The sequence below is a fragment of the Miscanthus floridulus genome, chromosome 9 (assembly GCF_019320115.1).
Source record: "Miscanthus floridulus cultivar M001 chromosome 9, ASM1932011v1, whole genome shotgun sequence".
Classification (NCBI taxonomy): Eukaryota; Viridiplantae; Streptophyta; class Magnoliopsida; order Poales; family Poaceae; genus Miscanthus; species Miscanthus floridulus.
In genome coordinates this window covers 126,796,530-126,813,150 of record NC_089588.1, presented here as the reverse complement: position 1 = coordinate 126,813,150, position 16,621 = coordinate 126,796,530, and the positions used below count along the sequence as shown (strand labels likewise).

At 43.6% G+C, this 16,621-nt stretch overlaps 1 protein-coding gene and 1 pseudogene across 1 annotated transcript; both read left to right on the top strand.

The window, feature by feature from the left end:
* The first annotated feature begins 2,929 nt into the window (after nucleotides 1-2,929).
* LOC136480869 (pentatricopeptide repeat-containing protein At1g09190-like) lies at nucleotides 2,930-4,736 on the top strand. The gene has a single exon (XM_066478302.1). It carries the CDS (start codon nucleotides 2,930-2,932, stop codon nucleotides 4,592-4,594), a length of 1,665 nt encoding a protein of 554 aa, XP_066334399.1. The 3' UTR covers nucleotides 4,595-4,736.
* Nucleotides 4,737-4,758: 22 nt separating this feature from the next.
* On the top strand, nucleotides 4,759-12,538 carry LOC136482901 (putative leucine-rich repeat receptor-like serine/threonine-protein kinase At2g04300; annotated as a pseudogene).
* The last annotated feature ends 4,083 nt before the right edge of the window (nucleotides 12,539-16,621 follow it).

Sequence of the window (16,621 nt, the reverse complement as noted above, 5' to 3'; positions counted from 1 at the left end):
TTTAAAAGATACATCCCTTACCAAACACATAGCTTCTCAGCCCACTTAAAAATCCATGTTTCTACCATTAAACTACAAATGTGCTTTTCAAATAAGCCATGTAACACCAACATTTCCCCATCTCCCGCCTTCTCTCCCTCTCTCCTTGCCACACTGACCTTCGCCTCCACCATGCCATTTGCTTCTCTCCCTCTATTACCATGCTGCCATCCACCTGCGCCATCTACCCACCTGCTATCTCCCTCCTCATCGAGTCGCCCCTAACTTCTGCCCGTGTCACTAGCCCACCCGCTTGCAACTCTCCCTCCTTGTCATTGTGTCCTCTGCGACACCGAGTGCCCACACCTCTCTCCTATGCATGCTACACCTAGGGGTGGGCAAAATATCACCAAAACATTTAACCAAACCAAACTGATTAACCAAGAAAGTCGATTAACCAATATTTTTTGTGATCTATTTGATTAATACTGGCGCATTCGGAGACAAATGATTTATTTGGTTTTAGGTGGTGTTAAGCAATTTAAACAAATTTCTTTGTGATATTGTTATGTTAAACACTAGTAACTATGTCCATTTGCATATTTAAATGTATATCTATAAGGCTTCATTTGTTAGAAGCATTCTTTTTTGCTTTTTCTTTTGTTTTATTGGTTGATGCATTTATTGTTGGGTTATTTCCTATGCAAATGTGTTGTTACATCATCTGCTGTAGAAATATAATATTTATTGTAGTTAACCAACTAACCGAAATCATGGTTTTTGAGTTTTTTTGGCAGCCAATTTGGTTAATATTTTTCTAAAATCTAAATTCTTTATATCCAATACAACCGAACCAAATTTGTAGAATTAACTAAATGCTTATTCCCTACGTGGTTAGCTAGCTACACTACACTCAGGGCATACTTGATACACATGGCTAGTTACTAGTTGGGCTAAAAAAATGCCCAAATTAGCTATGGTTGGCTAGCTAGTTGACTAACAACTAGTTGAAGACTTATTAAAAAATTAGTTGACCTATTAGTCCTTTTGTTTGGATGCACTAGAGCTAATTTGGACTAATTTTTAGCTAGCTAATAATTAGCCCTTGGATCAAACAGGCCCTCAGTCTTGTGCTGTCCATCCATCATTTCTCTGACCAATTGCACTCCTGCATCGCTTATCCGCTGACTGCTCTCTCTCCCTCCCTTACCTTGTTGATTGTTGTCCAGTGTCCTCCCATGCACGTACTCCCTCCTTCCAAAAAAAAAAAAAAACAGTTTTGGGATTCGTGCTGTTAAACTAGTTCAAATTTGATTAAATTTATAGCAAATAGTATTAACATTTATGTTTATAAATAAATTTATAAAAATATATTTTATAATTAATTTAATGATATTTATTTTATATCATAAATATTTAGTACCTTTTATAATTTTGATCAAAGTTTAAATCATTTGATTTCTAAAAAAGCTAGACTTGCATTTCTCTAGGACAGAGGGAGTAGGTCGGTAGGTGCGCAAGTCCCCATAACTCCGCTTGACGCTTGCTATGACGTGGTGACTTTCTTGTGCCCCGCAAAGCCCAACAACACCATGGGGAAGGAACATGGCACAACAAGGATTAGTAGCGGATCAAAAAGCTTTTAGTAGCGGAGCTAAAAATATTTAGCTAAAAGATTACAAGATCCTACTTTGTTATAAAGAAAGTTTTATTTTAAACTTGGGCAACGAGCCCTGCCAGCCACCCGGGGTGGCCGGGCGCCACTAACGAGGATCATAGAGTTGGGCAGCCTGAGCGCTCGCACGAAGGCGCACAGTGACTCTGTATCTCCGGCCTCCGGGATTAGGTACATGAGGCGAGACCACTCATAAAAAACTATTGCATTCCTGTCTCAAAATAAATTCACTTTTAGAGCTTTCTAAAATTAAAGTATCATAAATTTAGCCAAGTATATAAAAAGTATTCATTGCACCAAATTAGCATATTATTAGATGCATCATGAAATATAATTACAATAGTATTTTTTTATATCATAAATATTAATATTATCGTCTATAAAGTTAGTTGAATTTAAAATAGTTTGACTTGAGATAATTCTAAAAATGAATTCATATATCGAGCCTGCTTATGCATGCAGCGGCTTGTCTAAAAAATGGCTTCTCTAGTCTAGAAGCTAGAAAAAGGCCAAGGCCGACATCTCTTGTGTACTCGCACTATTGACCACCTTAATTGGATGCATTTGGTCGGTCCTGACATGCTTAGAAAAAGACAGTCCTCGGCTCGGAAGACTTTTCGTTTGTGGACTATGCATATGTGCAAGAATATCACGACGACGACGACGACGACTTGGCCGGACCCTGAGTCGTCTCACGTCACGTCCTTAAGCTCGTCGTTGTGCGGACCGAGTCCTTTGGATCGTGATCACGGAGACCGGACTCTTCTTCGATCAACGTCCTTGTGACCAACTCAGATTCGGTGAAATAGGCGGGAGCGGTTACCCACCTGCGCACGCGCCGCACCGGTCTCTCGCGCGCTGCGCCATCCACTCCAGACACGGCACGTGCAGAGATGATGGACGGATGGATCCCGCGATTAGATTACAACATTGCGTGATTGGTTGCAGACCAAGCCTTGAGCTAGGATGGCTAGGCTATACAGGATCAAAGAAGCTAGGTTAAGTTTGTACAAGTGGTCATGTTTGGTTGTTTTTGCTGTTGGTCCAGTACGAGACGAGATTATGTTTGATTACATGCGTGCATCAGTTTTTTTGAGTGTCTGACGCATGGGTCCCTACATCCTGGATGAATCAAGTCATCCTGCACCATGAGGGAAGGAGAAATCCAGAAGACGGAGGCATGCGGGATGGAGGAGGGCAAACGAATGAAAAGATAAAGGCAATATGTACGAGCAGGATAACCAAACACGACGCAAGTGCACAGAGAGATGCAGGATGCCCCTTCCAGACGCCCTCAAAGACTCATGGCGGACGGTGGGCCCACGGACTTTGTGGCCCAAGCCCAGTAGGCCTTTAGCACGGGTCTATGGCCCATTTCAGACCTCTAGCACGCGCGCTCAATCGCAAGCTGAAGCGAAAACGACCCTTGCCAACAGTCTCGCCGATGCCGCCCGCCGCCGGCGAACCCTCGCCTCCGCCGTCCTTCGCCCACGCCATCACCACTCCAGACGGCTGGCACCCGCGCACGGCGGAGCGCCGACTGCTGCACCTCCTCCACCACCGCCCCCTCGCCCGCTCGAGCTCCTCGCTTTCGCCGTCCGCCACGCGCTCGCCTGCTCCCCGCCGTCGCCGCACCACTACGCCCTCACAGCGCTGCTGCTCCTCTCCTTCCCTCCGCCGCCCGCGCTTTCGCTCCTCCGCCTCCTCCCTCCCGATCCCCCACCCCCGCTCCCGCTCCTCAACGCGGCCGTCAAGGCCCTCTCCGCCTCCTCCTCGCCGGAGGATGCCTTCCGTCTCCTCTCCACCCTCCGCCGATTCCACGCGCCTGACCGCCTAACCTTCCTTCCCCTCCTCGGTCGCGCCTCCTCCTTGCCGCTCCTCTCCGCGCTGCACTCGCTCCTCCTCCGCCTCGGCTTCCTCTCTCACCACGCCATCTCCCTCGCCCTCCTTAAGCCCTACCCGTTGCTGCACGCCCGCGCCTTGTTCGACGATATGCCCCAAAAGAACAAGTGCACCATCGCCTACAACACCCTCATCACGGCGTGCCTCAAGGCCAGGGACATCCGCGCCGCACGCCACCTGTTCGACGAAATGCAGCGGCACAGGCGATCCAGGAGGAGCGTCGTTTCCTGGAACCTTATGATCACCGGATGTGCACGCCGTGGACGAGATGATATGGCAGTGCAGTGTTTCGAGAGGATGGTCAGGGAAGGAGAGGTGGCGCCAGATGATGGGACCTTGGTGGCGGTGCTCCCGGCTTGTGGGAGGACGGGGAATGTTGGGGCAGGGAGGTGGGCGCATGAGTATGCGAGGAAGACTGGCTTGTTGGATGGTACAGTGCATGTTGCAAATGCAGTGATGGATATGCACTGCAAGTGCGGTGATGTTGATAGTGCACTGGAGGTGTTTATGACAACACGGCAGCGCAGTGTGGTGAGCTGGAACGCCATGATCGCTGGATTCTCATTGAATGGTCACGGAGTTGAGGGGATTGATCTGTTCCAGGAGATGAGGAGGCATGGAGTGGAGCCTAATGCTGTGACGTTCTTGGCAGTGCTTGGATGCTGCGCGCATGCTGGGGCAGTGGATATTGGGCGGGAGATCTTCCAGAGCATGCTGTCGGAGCATGGCATTGAGCCAGCAATTGAGCATTACGGGTGTATGGTGGATTTATTTGGAAGGTCTGGTCTCCTTGAGGAGGCGCACGTACGGATTCAGGGGATGCCAATGAAGCCTAATGCTGCGATATGGGGAGCACTTTTAAGTGCATGTCGTGCTCATGCTGGGCTTGGCATTGCTGAGGTGGCTCTGAAAGAGCTTATCAATCTTGAACCATGGAACTCGGGGAACTGTGTTGTTGGCCAATCTTTATGCGGAAACAGAGCGGTGGGAGGAGGCAGGGGAGGTGAGGAGATTGATGAGGAGGATGAGTGTGAATAAGGCTCCAGGGCAGAGCTTAATGGAAGAAGCTGAGTTTCAGTTGACAAATTCATACCAATAGCTAACTATGTGGAAATAACTTTAGTTTGGAAGGGAAATTTGATAAAGGGGGCTGTAAATGAAAAGATCCATGCATCAACTGACCCTACTAAGAGACGTAGATAATATTTGCAGGTAAACATACCAGCTGTTTTTCACTATGTTCCATTTGTTGTAGCTGACTAGCAGTAGTGCGCTGAATAGGCAATTGCTTTTTTTCAATATTTTTTCACCACAATCTTACATACATTCATGGCAAAATGGGCACTAAATACCTCGATTGCTATGATAGCTAAGATAGAAAGATATAATATTTGTCTTTGGCTGTGTATTAATATATTTAATATTGATGGGTATATGGAGATCCCTCATCATTACACAATTACCAACAATAAATGCACTTTACAGTTCTAATTTATCATGCATTCGAGTTTGAAATGTACAGGTTTAGTCAGCAGCCATCAAGGTGCTGCAAGATGTTTTGCCCAACAGCATTCTTTGAATATGTGGTGCATTATTGGTTGCATCAATTGATCATGCTGAAGCTTGTATTTGATATGGCAGAGAGTGAAACACCTAACAAACTTTGAATGGAACGTTTGATAGAAGTTTCTGTGATCTTTGACTATAAGGAGCATATTTGGATAAGTGTTAGTATGTAACGATAGGCATCACATATGTTAGATGTCAATTGTTGACATCTAGAATTTCTGCAAAAGCTTTCTTTTCTTATTCGACATTCATATTGGCCAGTAGAGCTTGACTATCATGTACTTTTAACTAACTTTTGCCATGTCAGCAATACACAATAACCTTACTAGCCATATATAATGGTGGAACATTTAAGTGTTCCTTAAAAGATGGCTCTCTCATGTGCTTAATCGCAGCACAAGAAGCTATTTTCCTTTTCTCTCCCTTATAGGCTATGCCTGTTAGCTGGAGCTTTACAAATTCTCGGAACTATTTGGATGTGTAGATTTCTTGTTTCTTGCCAACTTGAACATGTGCCTTGCTTCCCTTTGATTTTTCAGTGTCTCAGAACATGACACAATTTTCATATTCGTCATAGTTTTCTTGTATCAAGGCATCTTAAGTCTAGTTTACTTAAGAAAAAGGGAAAATGCTTGAACAATGACTAACTTTATAGCAAACTCACTGCTCATTTCTCTTAGTCTATCTTAATTGTCATGAGTTTTTCTCACATGGGGATAGTATATAATCACTAATCCTAAACTGTCAAAATATACATCTTGAGAACACTTCATGGACATTTTGTAAAACTGCCAATTTTTACCGTTACTTCCCGACCAGTAGTTTTCATGGACATGTATGTGGAATGTAGAAGCACAACATACCTTTCCATTTTCCAATAGCAGATAATTCATGTGCAGGAAGTCCTCAGAGTTCTGAATTTACAGTTTAGGGTGTATTTCAGCTCAGACTGAGAACTCAGACGCTGCACCTACAGTATGGCACTCATCACAGGATGGCAAACACTAGGAACCACACAGACACGTGCTGGGCCCAGCGAAAACCTTGGCATTTTCCTTTTGTGGGCTCCCTAACATGGACAACTCAAGACGATACAATTTGAAGCTCCCAACGAAAAGGACCAAACAAATCGAAAAGATGCCGCCTAGATTCATGGGAAATTTTCGGTGTTGGGCCTTGTGACCTATCATAGCCACCATCGTCTTCCCTATCCCGCTCATCGTCAATGATCATGTTGTGCATGATCATAGTAGCTATCATTATGTACCAAAGGGTCTCCTTGTTCTAAAATTGAGCATGACCCCTCATCATAGGAATCGAGATTGCAAAACTCCAAAGCCTCTCTCCACATCCTTCCTCGCAACTTCTTGAGCTATTCTGAAATGAACTTTCTTGTTCCCTTGTGGATTTTGATAGCTCTTTATTATATATGTTGCCTAAGAAGGGTAGATCCCATCTACCAAATTGTACCCAGCATACCAATGCACTGCTCGCAATCATCAACCACATTCAATACAAATTAACATAGCAAATGTAGATAAATTTACTCAAATCATCAATCAGATCAACAATCCAATTCATGTAGACAAAATTCAAAACAAATTTCACCTTGGTCGAGCTCAAGCATGATGATACCAGGAGGGCAAGCTTGGCCAGGAGCGTGGCCGAGAGACCAAGCTCAGGCAAGACGACACCGGGAAGGTCTAGCTAAGGAAGGAAGGTGGATAAAGAGGCCAAGTTTGGATAGGAAGGCGTGTCAGGGAGGTCGAGCTTAGGCAAGAGGGAGCGAGGGAGGTTGTAGCTCGGGTGGAGGGAGGATGGAGAAACCATGGAAACAAGGACGACGGCTAGAGTGGTCAGTCAGGCGAAGGGCCACTGGAAAGGGTATATGGGTGGGGACGACGGCTCGTTATGGCATATCTCGAGCGAATCACCGCTTAGGAGGGCACACAAGCAGTGGAGGCGGCCGAGGAAGGCGTGGCAACGGTGGACTCAGCTGGAGATGCTGAGCTCAAATGGAGGCAGCTCGATGTGGGGAAGGTAGTAGAAGAGATAGCTAGGGAGGGCAAATCTTGGATAAGAGGGTGGCCAGGGAAGTATTGGAACAGGAGCCCGATTTCAATTGGCAGGGACAAGGGATGTGATGCATTGGAGGAGGGCTCGTGCAAGAGCCCATGCAGGTGCGGCAAGGAAAACAGAAGAAATAGACTCCTGGGGTGTGGGATTGACGGGAGAATTGATCATAGGGGTCCTGCTACAGCTGCATTTTTGTCTCCTGTTCCTCAAAAAAAAAAAGATAGGGTCCAAGTGATGGGCCTCTTAGAGTTACTCTTTGGTTCTTCTCACATGTATTATCCTATGATCTCTACAAACCAATTTTTCAAAGAAAAGTCCTTACTTGCATTGGATCGACCTCTAGAAATCCGTCGTCCCCGCTACTATAGTCATCTATTATTCTTCGGTCCACATGAGCCCATCTTTCTTTAAAAGGGAATCTCTAGGAATCCTTCAATCATCTACCCCACAATTTGTAGGTATTATGGTAGCCCAATATCATTTTTCAAATATTGGAAAAGTTGCTACACCAATACTCCAATTTATCTTCCCAACACCCATCCATATGAAAGGTGGGCCTCGTAGGCCCGTGGAGAAAAGAGAGTTTAAAATTGATGGTTGGGATGGGCCCATACTATATGGGGAAATGCAACTCACTCTTTATTTGAGGGTTCCCTAAAAAAACTCTTTATTTGAGGGTTCCCTAAAAAAACTCTTTATTTGAGGGGAAGTGAGAAATATATATTATGGAGAGATGTATTGGGGACTGGAGCAAGAAAAAAGTTATGTTACCCCTGATATGACAATTTTAGGGGGATACGAAGAGCTATTGAGAGACCGCTGAAGATGCTCTAAGGGCTTCAACAATAGAACCAACTGCAAGCTATTTGAGTGCCACCTAGACTGCACAAGCACACTAGAAGCTCCAATCCTTCTGCCCACAGCTCACCCTATTCCTTGCGTTCACAGCTCACCCTATTCCCAACGTGCTTGATCAAATGTCACTCAAAGTTTTGCACTGAACATCTAAAATGGTTTGCCAAATATTCTAGTTTGAACTGATTGTCATTTCCTTTTCCTCCCTTGTATATGTAATTGGTTTGAGAAATCATGTAGATCTGGTCGATTAAACTGGTACAGTTACCAAAAGAAGTCCTGACCATATGTTTTGTATATGCTAGTTGACGCCATTATGGCTATCAAAATCGAGTATGGAGTAAAGAAAAACTGGATGGGTGATCCATGTTTCCCGTACAAATATGCTTGGGAAGGTGTGAAATGCAGCAACAACACAATGAGGATTACATCACTGTGAGTATCTGAATCACTATTTTGAACGTCCTACATTGCAGTTTCTGTTTCTTGGTGTAGTATATTATTGGTGATTTGATTTATGCTGCAATGTAAATTATTCCTCATGCAGTGATCTCTCCGACAGCTCTTTGCATGGTGCAGTGTCTATTAATTTCACACTTCTCACGACACTAGAGAATTTGTAATATAACACACTAGTGTGCTCTGCTTTCATGATTTTATTTCTCTATGTTCAAGTTAAATTTTAATTTTGCAATTTGTGAGGTGATAGTGGACATCATAAATTATTTTTAAAAATATATATTATGAATTTTGTATCATTATGTTTAATATAATATTGAATTTCTAGTGTTAATTTTTTATTATATTTCCTAACCTATCAAAATAATGGTAAAAGTTTATGGCATATTTTATAAACATAAGTTATGGTCCCAACTATCCCCTCACAAATTTTGAAATTTAAAATCCACTTGAATGTGGAGAAATAAAAAAGACAATTCTTATTGAGGGGTAAATTGGACCAACTGAAATAATTGAGGGGCAAGTGATAGTTTACAGGGTTATCTAGACATAGGCCATACTTGAGGGTAGTATTTTGAACTTTTCCCCTATTAGTATTTAGTCCAATATATAAGACTTTTAGAGTCCATACCCCAGAAATGAGGAATTTGGGGCATTACTTTATAACGTGGGAACATTAATGTTGTTACCGAAACAAGGAATGTGGTCATGCTCTACGTTTCTAGCTGCTAAGGTCCATACCACCAAGCTAGAACAAAATCATACTCACTCCATCCTAAAAAGATGCAATTATAGAATAGTGCTACGTTAAAGCATGTTAAGTTTGACTAAATTTATATAAAAATTTCTAACATTTATCAAACTAAATAGGTACCATGTAATGAAACATATTTTCATGGTATACCTATTTGAAGTCAAAATGTTGATACTATATTTTCTATAAACTGAGTCAAAATTAAGATAATTTGATTTTGACCAAGTCTAGAATTGGGTTCTTTTTGGGACTGAGGTAGTAAATGGTAAGAGTGAATCTAAGCCGTTTGAAATCTAGGGTGTTACAATTAGATTTCACATATTGTGCTATTATCTTTTCCAATTTAGTAATTGAATCATTCTTATATTTTCCAATATTTGAAGCGTATTACTCTGCTTTTAATGCCTCCAGCATAATAGTTTGAAGCATATTTCATCAATTCCCTTGATTTACAATTTGAATCATCAACATTCAATATACTTTTAGGCTTGCTCATGGTAGTTGAAATGTTTCAGGGATTTGTCTTACAACAACTTGAGTGGGTCAATACCTGATTCCTTACCAAATTTGCCCCACCTACGAGTTTTGTAAGTGGATATATTTGCTGCATGTTATTCCGAAGCCTGGGACTTTACTAATAGCCATTCGTTTTCTACAGAAATTTGTCTTGCAACGATCTAAATGTTGACTCCATATATATAAACTACACCGAATCACTTGTTTTCAGGTTTTGATTTTCTCCTCAATGTCTCCATTTCCTTCTGAATTTTAGATCGTGTCTCCTGCTATGACCCACCTTTAAACTAAATTACAGTTTCAGACGTCTTCTCCTCAAAGTTATATCAGGATCTGATTGTCTTATGTAATTTCAGAATGATTCTGACAGTCATACGTGCAGCAATCCACTTCCACCACCAAGTAGTGGGCCAAGAAACAAAGTAGCTATCATCGCTGTTTCCGTAGTGGTTCCTGTGCTGCTATTGGCTGCACTTCTTTTATATTTGATCTGGAGACGAGAGAAAACAAAACCTAATGGTATGCGATCCTATTGCTTTTTTTCTATACTGAAATATAGTATTATTACAGTTTCATATAATACTTGACCAGTTGACCGTTGTGTTAAATATCTAATGCTAATCCAACCAGCAGTTTGTGCAGGCTTCGCAAGAGATCCACAGCTACCGAATGCTCTGGGAAGCAGAGAAAAGCACAGGGACAACCTAATGCTTACTACTGAGAATCGCTGCTTCACATACAAAGAGCTACAGAAGTTCACTAACAATTTCAAATGGTTCATAGGCAAAGGAGGTTTTGGGCTTGTGTATTATGGCCGTTTAGAAGATGATACCGAAGTTGCAGTCAAGATGCGTTATGAGTCATCATCACATGGGATTGATGAATTTATAGCTGAGGTAGTACAAATTAAAATTTTAGGCACCATAAAAACACACACTATAAATCTATCTGACTTTTACAATTAATAAATTTCTCTTCTTTGCTATCTAGGTTCAGGGCTTGACAAAGGTGCATCACAGGAATCTAGTGTCTTTGATTGGTTACTGCTGCGAGAGAGATCACTTAGGACTGGTTTATGAGTATATGTCTCAGGGCAGTCTTTCTAATCGTCTGAGAGGTTTGTCTATATATTTGAAACCTACTTGTATTGATTAAGACAATCATGTGAATTATTCAAAACTGCATCTGAATATAATTGATGCATTGTTTGGACCTGATGGTCATCTTGAGCACCTTTTGTATATTCCTGGTATCCGAAAAATAAAAAAGAAAATTAGGGGTACTATGTCCTCTGAACTACCTAATTTTAAATGACAGCATGGTAACGAAATTTGTGCCTGCATGTCATTTATCTTGTTCATGATCCTTCTTAACAACTGGGGATGATTTTTAGAAACTGCCAGGCACACCAAGTTACCTCAAACACTACCTCCAACCACAGTGCATTTCATGATCAAATAGATGTGGATGACACTTCACATCATGCATGTAGACATGATCAGCTAATATGTATACTCAAGGATCACAGTTTTATTTAGATTTGTAAGGGTTAATTAAAAGGAATAGGATAAAGAAAGTTCCTATAATTTCGTGAAAATGAAACATTCCATAAATTTATTGGAAACGTCTTTTGAAGCTGTTAAACAGTTCTGTTCTGTTAAAAATATTGAAGGTGAAAATGGTGCTGCTAAAACCTTGGACTGGGGGACACGTGTACGAGTAGTGCTCGAAGCTGCACAAGGTATGCTGCAATAGCAAGAAGAACATGTACTGGAATTTTCTTGGGTTTGTTTGGCTGCACAACAATCCACCCCAATACCTTTCAACCCATGTAGATTGGAGTGGATAGATGTGCAGCCAAACAAAGGCCTTAAGCAAATATCCCATATGGTAATCATTTTATTTTAATTTTTGTGATACATGTAGGCCTAGACTAGCTGCACAAAGGTTGCAAGCTGCCAATAGTTCACTGGGATGTGAAGTCCAGCAACATTCTATTGGATCAAAATCTGCGAGCTAAAATAGCAGTTTTTGGACTTTCCAAAGCATACATTAGCGACACTCAGACTCACATATCAGTCACTGCAGCTGGCACAGTTGGTTACATGGACCCTCAGTATGTTGTTTTCCCTGTGTATATATGCTATTGTTAAATTTTTCATAAACGTACCTTTTCATGGCGTAGCTTATATATGCAAACATGGCTTCTTCCTTTCCATGCGTTTGTTCTGTTTTTCTTAAACGTTTTTGTCGCTGTTCTTGATCAGGTACTACCACACTGGAAAGTTCACTGAGAGCAGCGATGTGTACAGCTTCGGAGTTGTTCTGCTTGAGGTAGCCACAAGCGAGCCCCCAATAGTGCCACACCATCGCCATGGCCACATTGTTGAACGTGTTAAACAGAAGATCGCCACTAACGGTGACATCAGCCTCGTTGCCGATGCACGGGTCGGAGGTGCCTAAGACATCAACTCCATGTGGAAGCTAGTCGACACTGCTATGATGTGCACAGCGGATTCTGCTGCTCAAAGGCCGACGATGGCCGCCGTTGTGCTGCAGCTGAAGGAGAGCCTGGAGCTGGAGGAAGCTCGCAACATGGACAGTGTGGGTAGCCGCCTCACGACAAACCCAGGGAGTGAAGTAGAAGTAATGCCGTCGTCCTCGTTTCGTCCATTGGCGAGATGAAGATTGGTTCTTGGTCGATGGTTTTGTGCAACTACAAGTCTACTACAATGAGTCTTTTTTTATATAAATTCTGAGTCTCTGAGTAATAAGCTGTCCGAACTCCATGTGCGACACTAAATCCATGGGTTGGTGATATGAAACCAATGCTCAAAATCTCCGGCTATGGCTGGCTATAGCCACAGCTAAGCCATTTAGCGGTTTTCAGAAAAATGGACATGAATTGAATAGACAGAATAGTTCAATAGTTCATACAGAAAAATGGACAAGCAAGAACTAAATCCATGTACACAATCGAGAGAAACAAACATTTGGATTCGAGTGATGGCATTGAAGGCTACGTACTACTACGTAACTACGAAGGGCCGCAGCTCGAGCTCTCCTTGCCTGCGGTCGCCGCCGCCGCAGATGCAAGTGAGACTGGAGATGTCGAGAGGATTTTTGGGCTAGGGTTACCCAGAGAGAGCTCTTTACGTTGGGGAATTTTGGGCCACGCCATTTTGGGCCGCGGGCTCCTTTTAGCGGCCGCTAAAACACAGCCGGAAATAGCCGGCTAATAGCGCATCGGATCACATAGCGGCTAAATTGAAATATCTTAGCGATAGGGCTGCCTAGCAGCTATATCCGGCTATAACGGACATTGCATCCACCGCCTGGAGGAGTGGAGTCGCCCTGCAACCGCCGACCGGAAGAGCCCAGCAGGCAGCGGCGCAGCACCGACGGTCTGACCACAGTCACCGGGATCGCGGTACATAACGGAGATCAGCATCTCGGGAACTGTCGTTTCGGATCGCGGTTTGGGGCCGGCGTGGTACGTACGAACGCCGGATCAATGCATGGGATGTGAGTTGGGACGACATCCCAAAATAAACTGGATCATCGAGGAGGAGTAAAAAAAGCACGCCAATTCTAAATCACTATTCTCACTGAAGAAACAAACTTAGGACACTAGCGTCCGGCAGCTGTGTGCAACCGGAGCTGGAGTGAGCGCAACGCTGCGGCCGTAGGTGGCATTGGGGCCTGGGATCGGGAGCCGGCGGCGGCGGCGAACGATGGAGGCTTGAGATTTGAGAGTTGAGAACGTAAATTGGCCTGCAGCCCAAATACTATAGTGAGTTACAGGTGTAGGGACATCATCGAGGAGCACTACCATAGTGAGTTTCTTCACTGCCTCGCATCAGGTTCAGAACAGACCCCCTTCTCAGCTTCCTGTCAAATTGTGACGGGCCTAATGCTGCTATGATGCTATGAAAAGACTTTGGCCCTGTTTGGATTCGCCTATATCGTAGTGGCAGCAACGGGAATCAAAGAATCCCACCAAACGTCTCGCGGTGACCGTGTTTCTCGCGACCACCCATGAGGACAAAAAAATGGGGAAATGAACTACACTGCTGATTCCCTGTATCGCGACCACAAAGCCACGAGATGGGATACAGCACCGCGTGATCAGAGACTGTGGTTCCAAACAGGGCCTTTGATTGGTTTCAAGGATGCAAGTGTAGCTTACTCTCTTTGCTATAACACTTTCTTGATCGGTGGTAATGCTAGTATTGTGTTATGAAACTTGAGTACCAAAATCCGTAGTAGTCCGGTTACTTTGCGTCTATGTGCTATTTATTGTTTACAGTGAATGTTTAGCTTGATAAAAATTGCTAGTCTACAATCATGTGCTCAGGCCCGTAGATTAGCAGGAGCAAGCTGTGCGACTGTTCAGGGCCTCCAAACTTTAAAGGCCTCCAAAGTACTAATTAACAATGGTTGATCAATTATTGGATAGAAGAAATAAAATGCAACATTACAACATAGGCCTTAAATTACCGATTAGCTAATTGGACCAGAAGGACGTAAGCTCGGTGGCCAATGCCGGCCGGCCTACTTGGCTTGGCTTCTTAGATTTTAGGGCCCTATCTTATGTTTCACACAGGGGCCTCCAATTTGTAGGTACGGCCTGATGTGCTAGTAGTTGTTTCCTATAATTTTTATTCTTTGTGACAGAATTTGACAAGAAAATTTTGGTTAGATATTAAAAGGTAATGGTAGAACTTTACAAGGGAACACCTCAAGTTGGTTTGAGGTTTCAAAATCCAGATGAGGCTTGGCAGTTTTGGGTGGCATATGGGGTCGTACAGGCTTTGATGTGAGAAAAAGATATACAAGCTTAATCAAATTTGATGGCAGGGTGACTTCATGTAGATTTTTTTGTGTGCCAACGAAGGTCATCGAAGGAAAGTGGAAAGAGAGCCTATGACAAAGTGTTTTAGAGCTGAAACAAGAATTGATTGCAAAGCTCTAATGTCTCTTTGCGGGAAAGTGGAAAGAGAGCATGTGACAAAGTGTTCTAGAGCTGAAACAAGAACTCACTGCAAAGCTCGAATGTCTCTTTGCATTGGACCGAGGGGTAGGGAATTATGAAGTCACTGATGTTGTGCTCGAACACAATCACTTCCTTCACTTGCTAGGAACTTAACACTTGATGGCATCACAAAGAAAAATTTTAAATCTGAGTCCCGCCACCATCTGCTTATCTATGATGTCTTCTTACATATCACTAAGGCAGTGTTTGAGACCACAGCATGGCCACCGCACGGTGTAGTATGGCAACCGCGACCTCCATTCCGCGGCACGAAAAACACGAGGGCTAGTTCAATCTCGCAGTCCCGGGTCTCAGGCAGTGGAAAGAATCATCAGCACTGTAAGGCGTTTGGCGGGATTTTTTATTCTTGCGGTGGGACGTATGCAGATCCAATTTTAAGCGGTCCCAAACATGCCTAATAAAATCCCCAGACGTTGGTGACTACCATCTCCTCATCGCCGCCGCCACTGACTGCTTCTGCTCCAACATCGCGACGCCCCTCTGCTTTGCCCTTTGACATCCCAGATACACGCTCCCTTTGTGCTTCCTCCACAACCCACACTATGAAGTCACTTACGCAATAAAGAAGTTCACCAACGCCATCACCTCCAATCTAATCCGGTACCCTCCCCTTCTCACCACCAGGGCATCTGTTGTTGATAAGGTCAGATTAATCATTTCCCCTTCCCCAATTTTTCTATCTTAATTAATTTCTGCTGGGTCTACATTTTTTTATTTTGCGGTTGTGGTGCAATGTGTTAATTGGTTTTCTGATCTGAATATCTGATTAGATGGTAGGATTACTGAGTTCTGATCTGTTCTGATGGTAGGATTACTGAGCGATTTATATAGATGATTAGTTACATGACTTCTTAATTCCTCCTAGGGTTTTAATAGGATTAAATTATTAATGGAATAATTCTTAGGTTTCCGTATCTTGATGCATATAAAAACAAACTTGCAATGGAGTGGTGTCACACGTCTGATCACCTTGCCGATTGAGGGGATCGACGGGGGCCGATCTGGTGGTTGGGCGGCACTGTGCTGGTGGGAGCGGCACGGCAGTGGGGGGATGGTGGTTGTGCTGGCAGAGGTGGCATAGGGCGCGGAAGAGGAGAGGGAAGCGGCGGCGATAGAGAGAGAGAGAGAGAGGCGGCGGCAGATAGGAGAAGAAAGGGAGAAGAGATAAAAGGGATTAACCCTAAACTTGCTTGTCCTCTCATTAACTGTCTCCCTCATAAACATATAAGGGGGTTACAATTGCTAATAGGCTTGGCCCAAGAGCCTATCCATCTATTTGGATTACATCTATAACAGCTGGGCCTATTGCCCCTCACTACTTAACTAGAATATTGCCTTGTTGCGCTGTCTCCTTCTAGTATAGGTCCTGCCGACCATGACAAGTGGTATCTGCCTATAAGTTGTACACATAATTTTTCTTAACTGATTGAAACCTAAAAGGCTCCAGATGCATTGCGAAAGCCAAGCAGAGAAAGTGTACTGAAGAATGTTAAAAACAAAGTTGTTGAAGTGGTCGGACTGGCCATAGCTCTACGCCGTACCCGAACGTGGGGGATTACGAAGGATGGATAGGGCTGTCACCACCTACCGCCTACCCCTAAACCGTGGAGTACAAGGCAAACGAAGGTAACCGCTAGCTCAGACACCATGTCTATGCTATTGGTTACTACTCTAGCGTTGGCTAGGAACTTTTGTCTTTATCAGGACTCCTCTACTAGAGCATTCATCATAAGGACGAACGATGATCCCACAAGTAAATAACGACCAAGACTAACTTAAA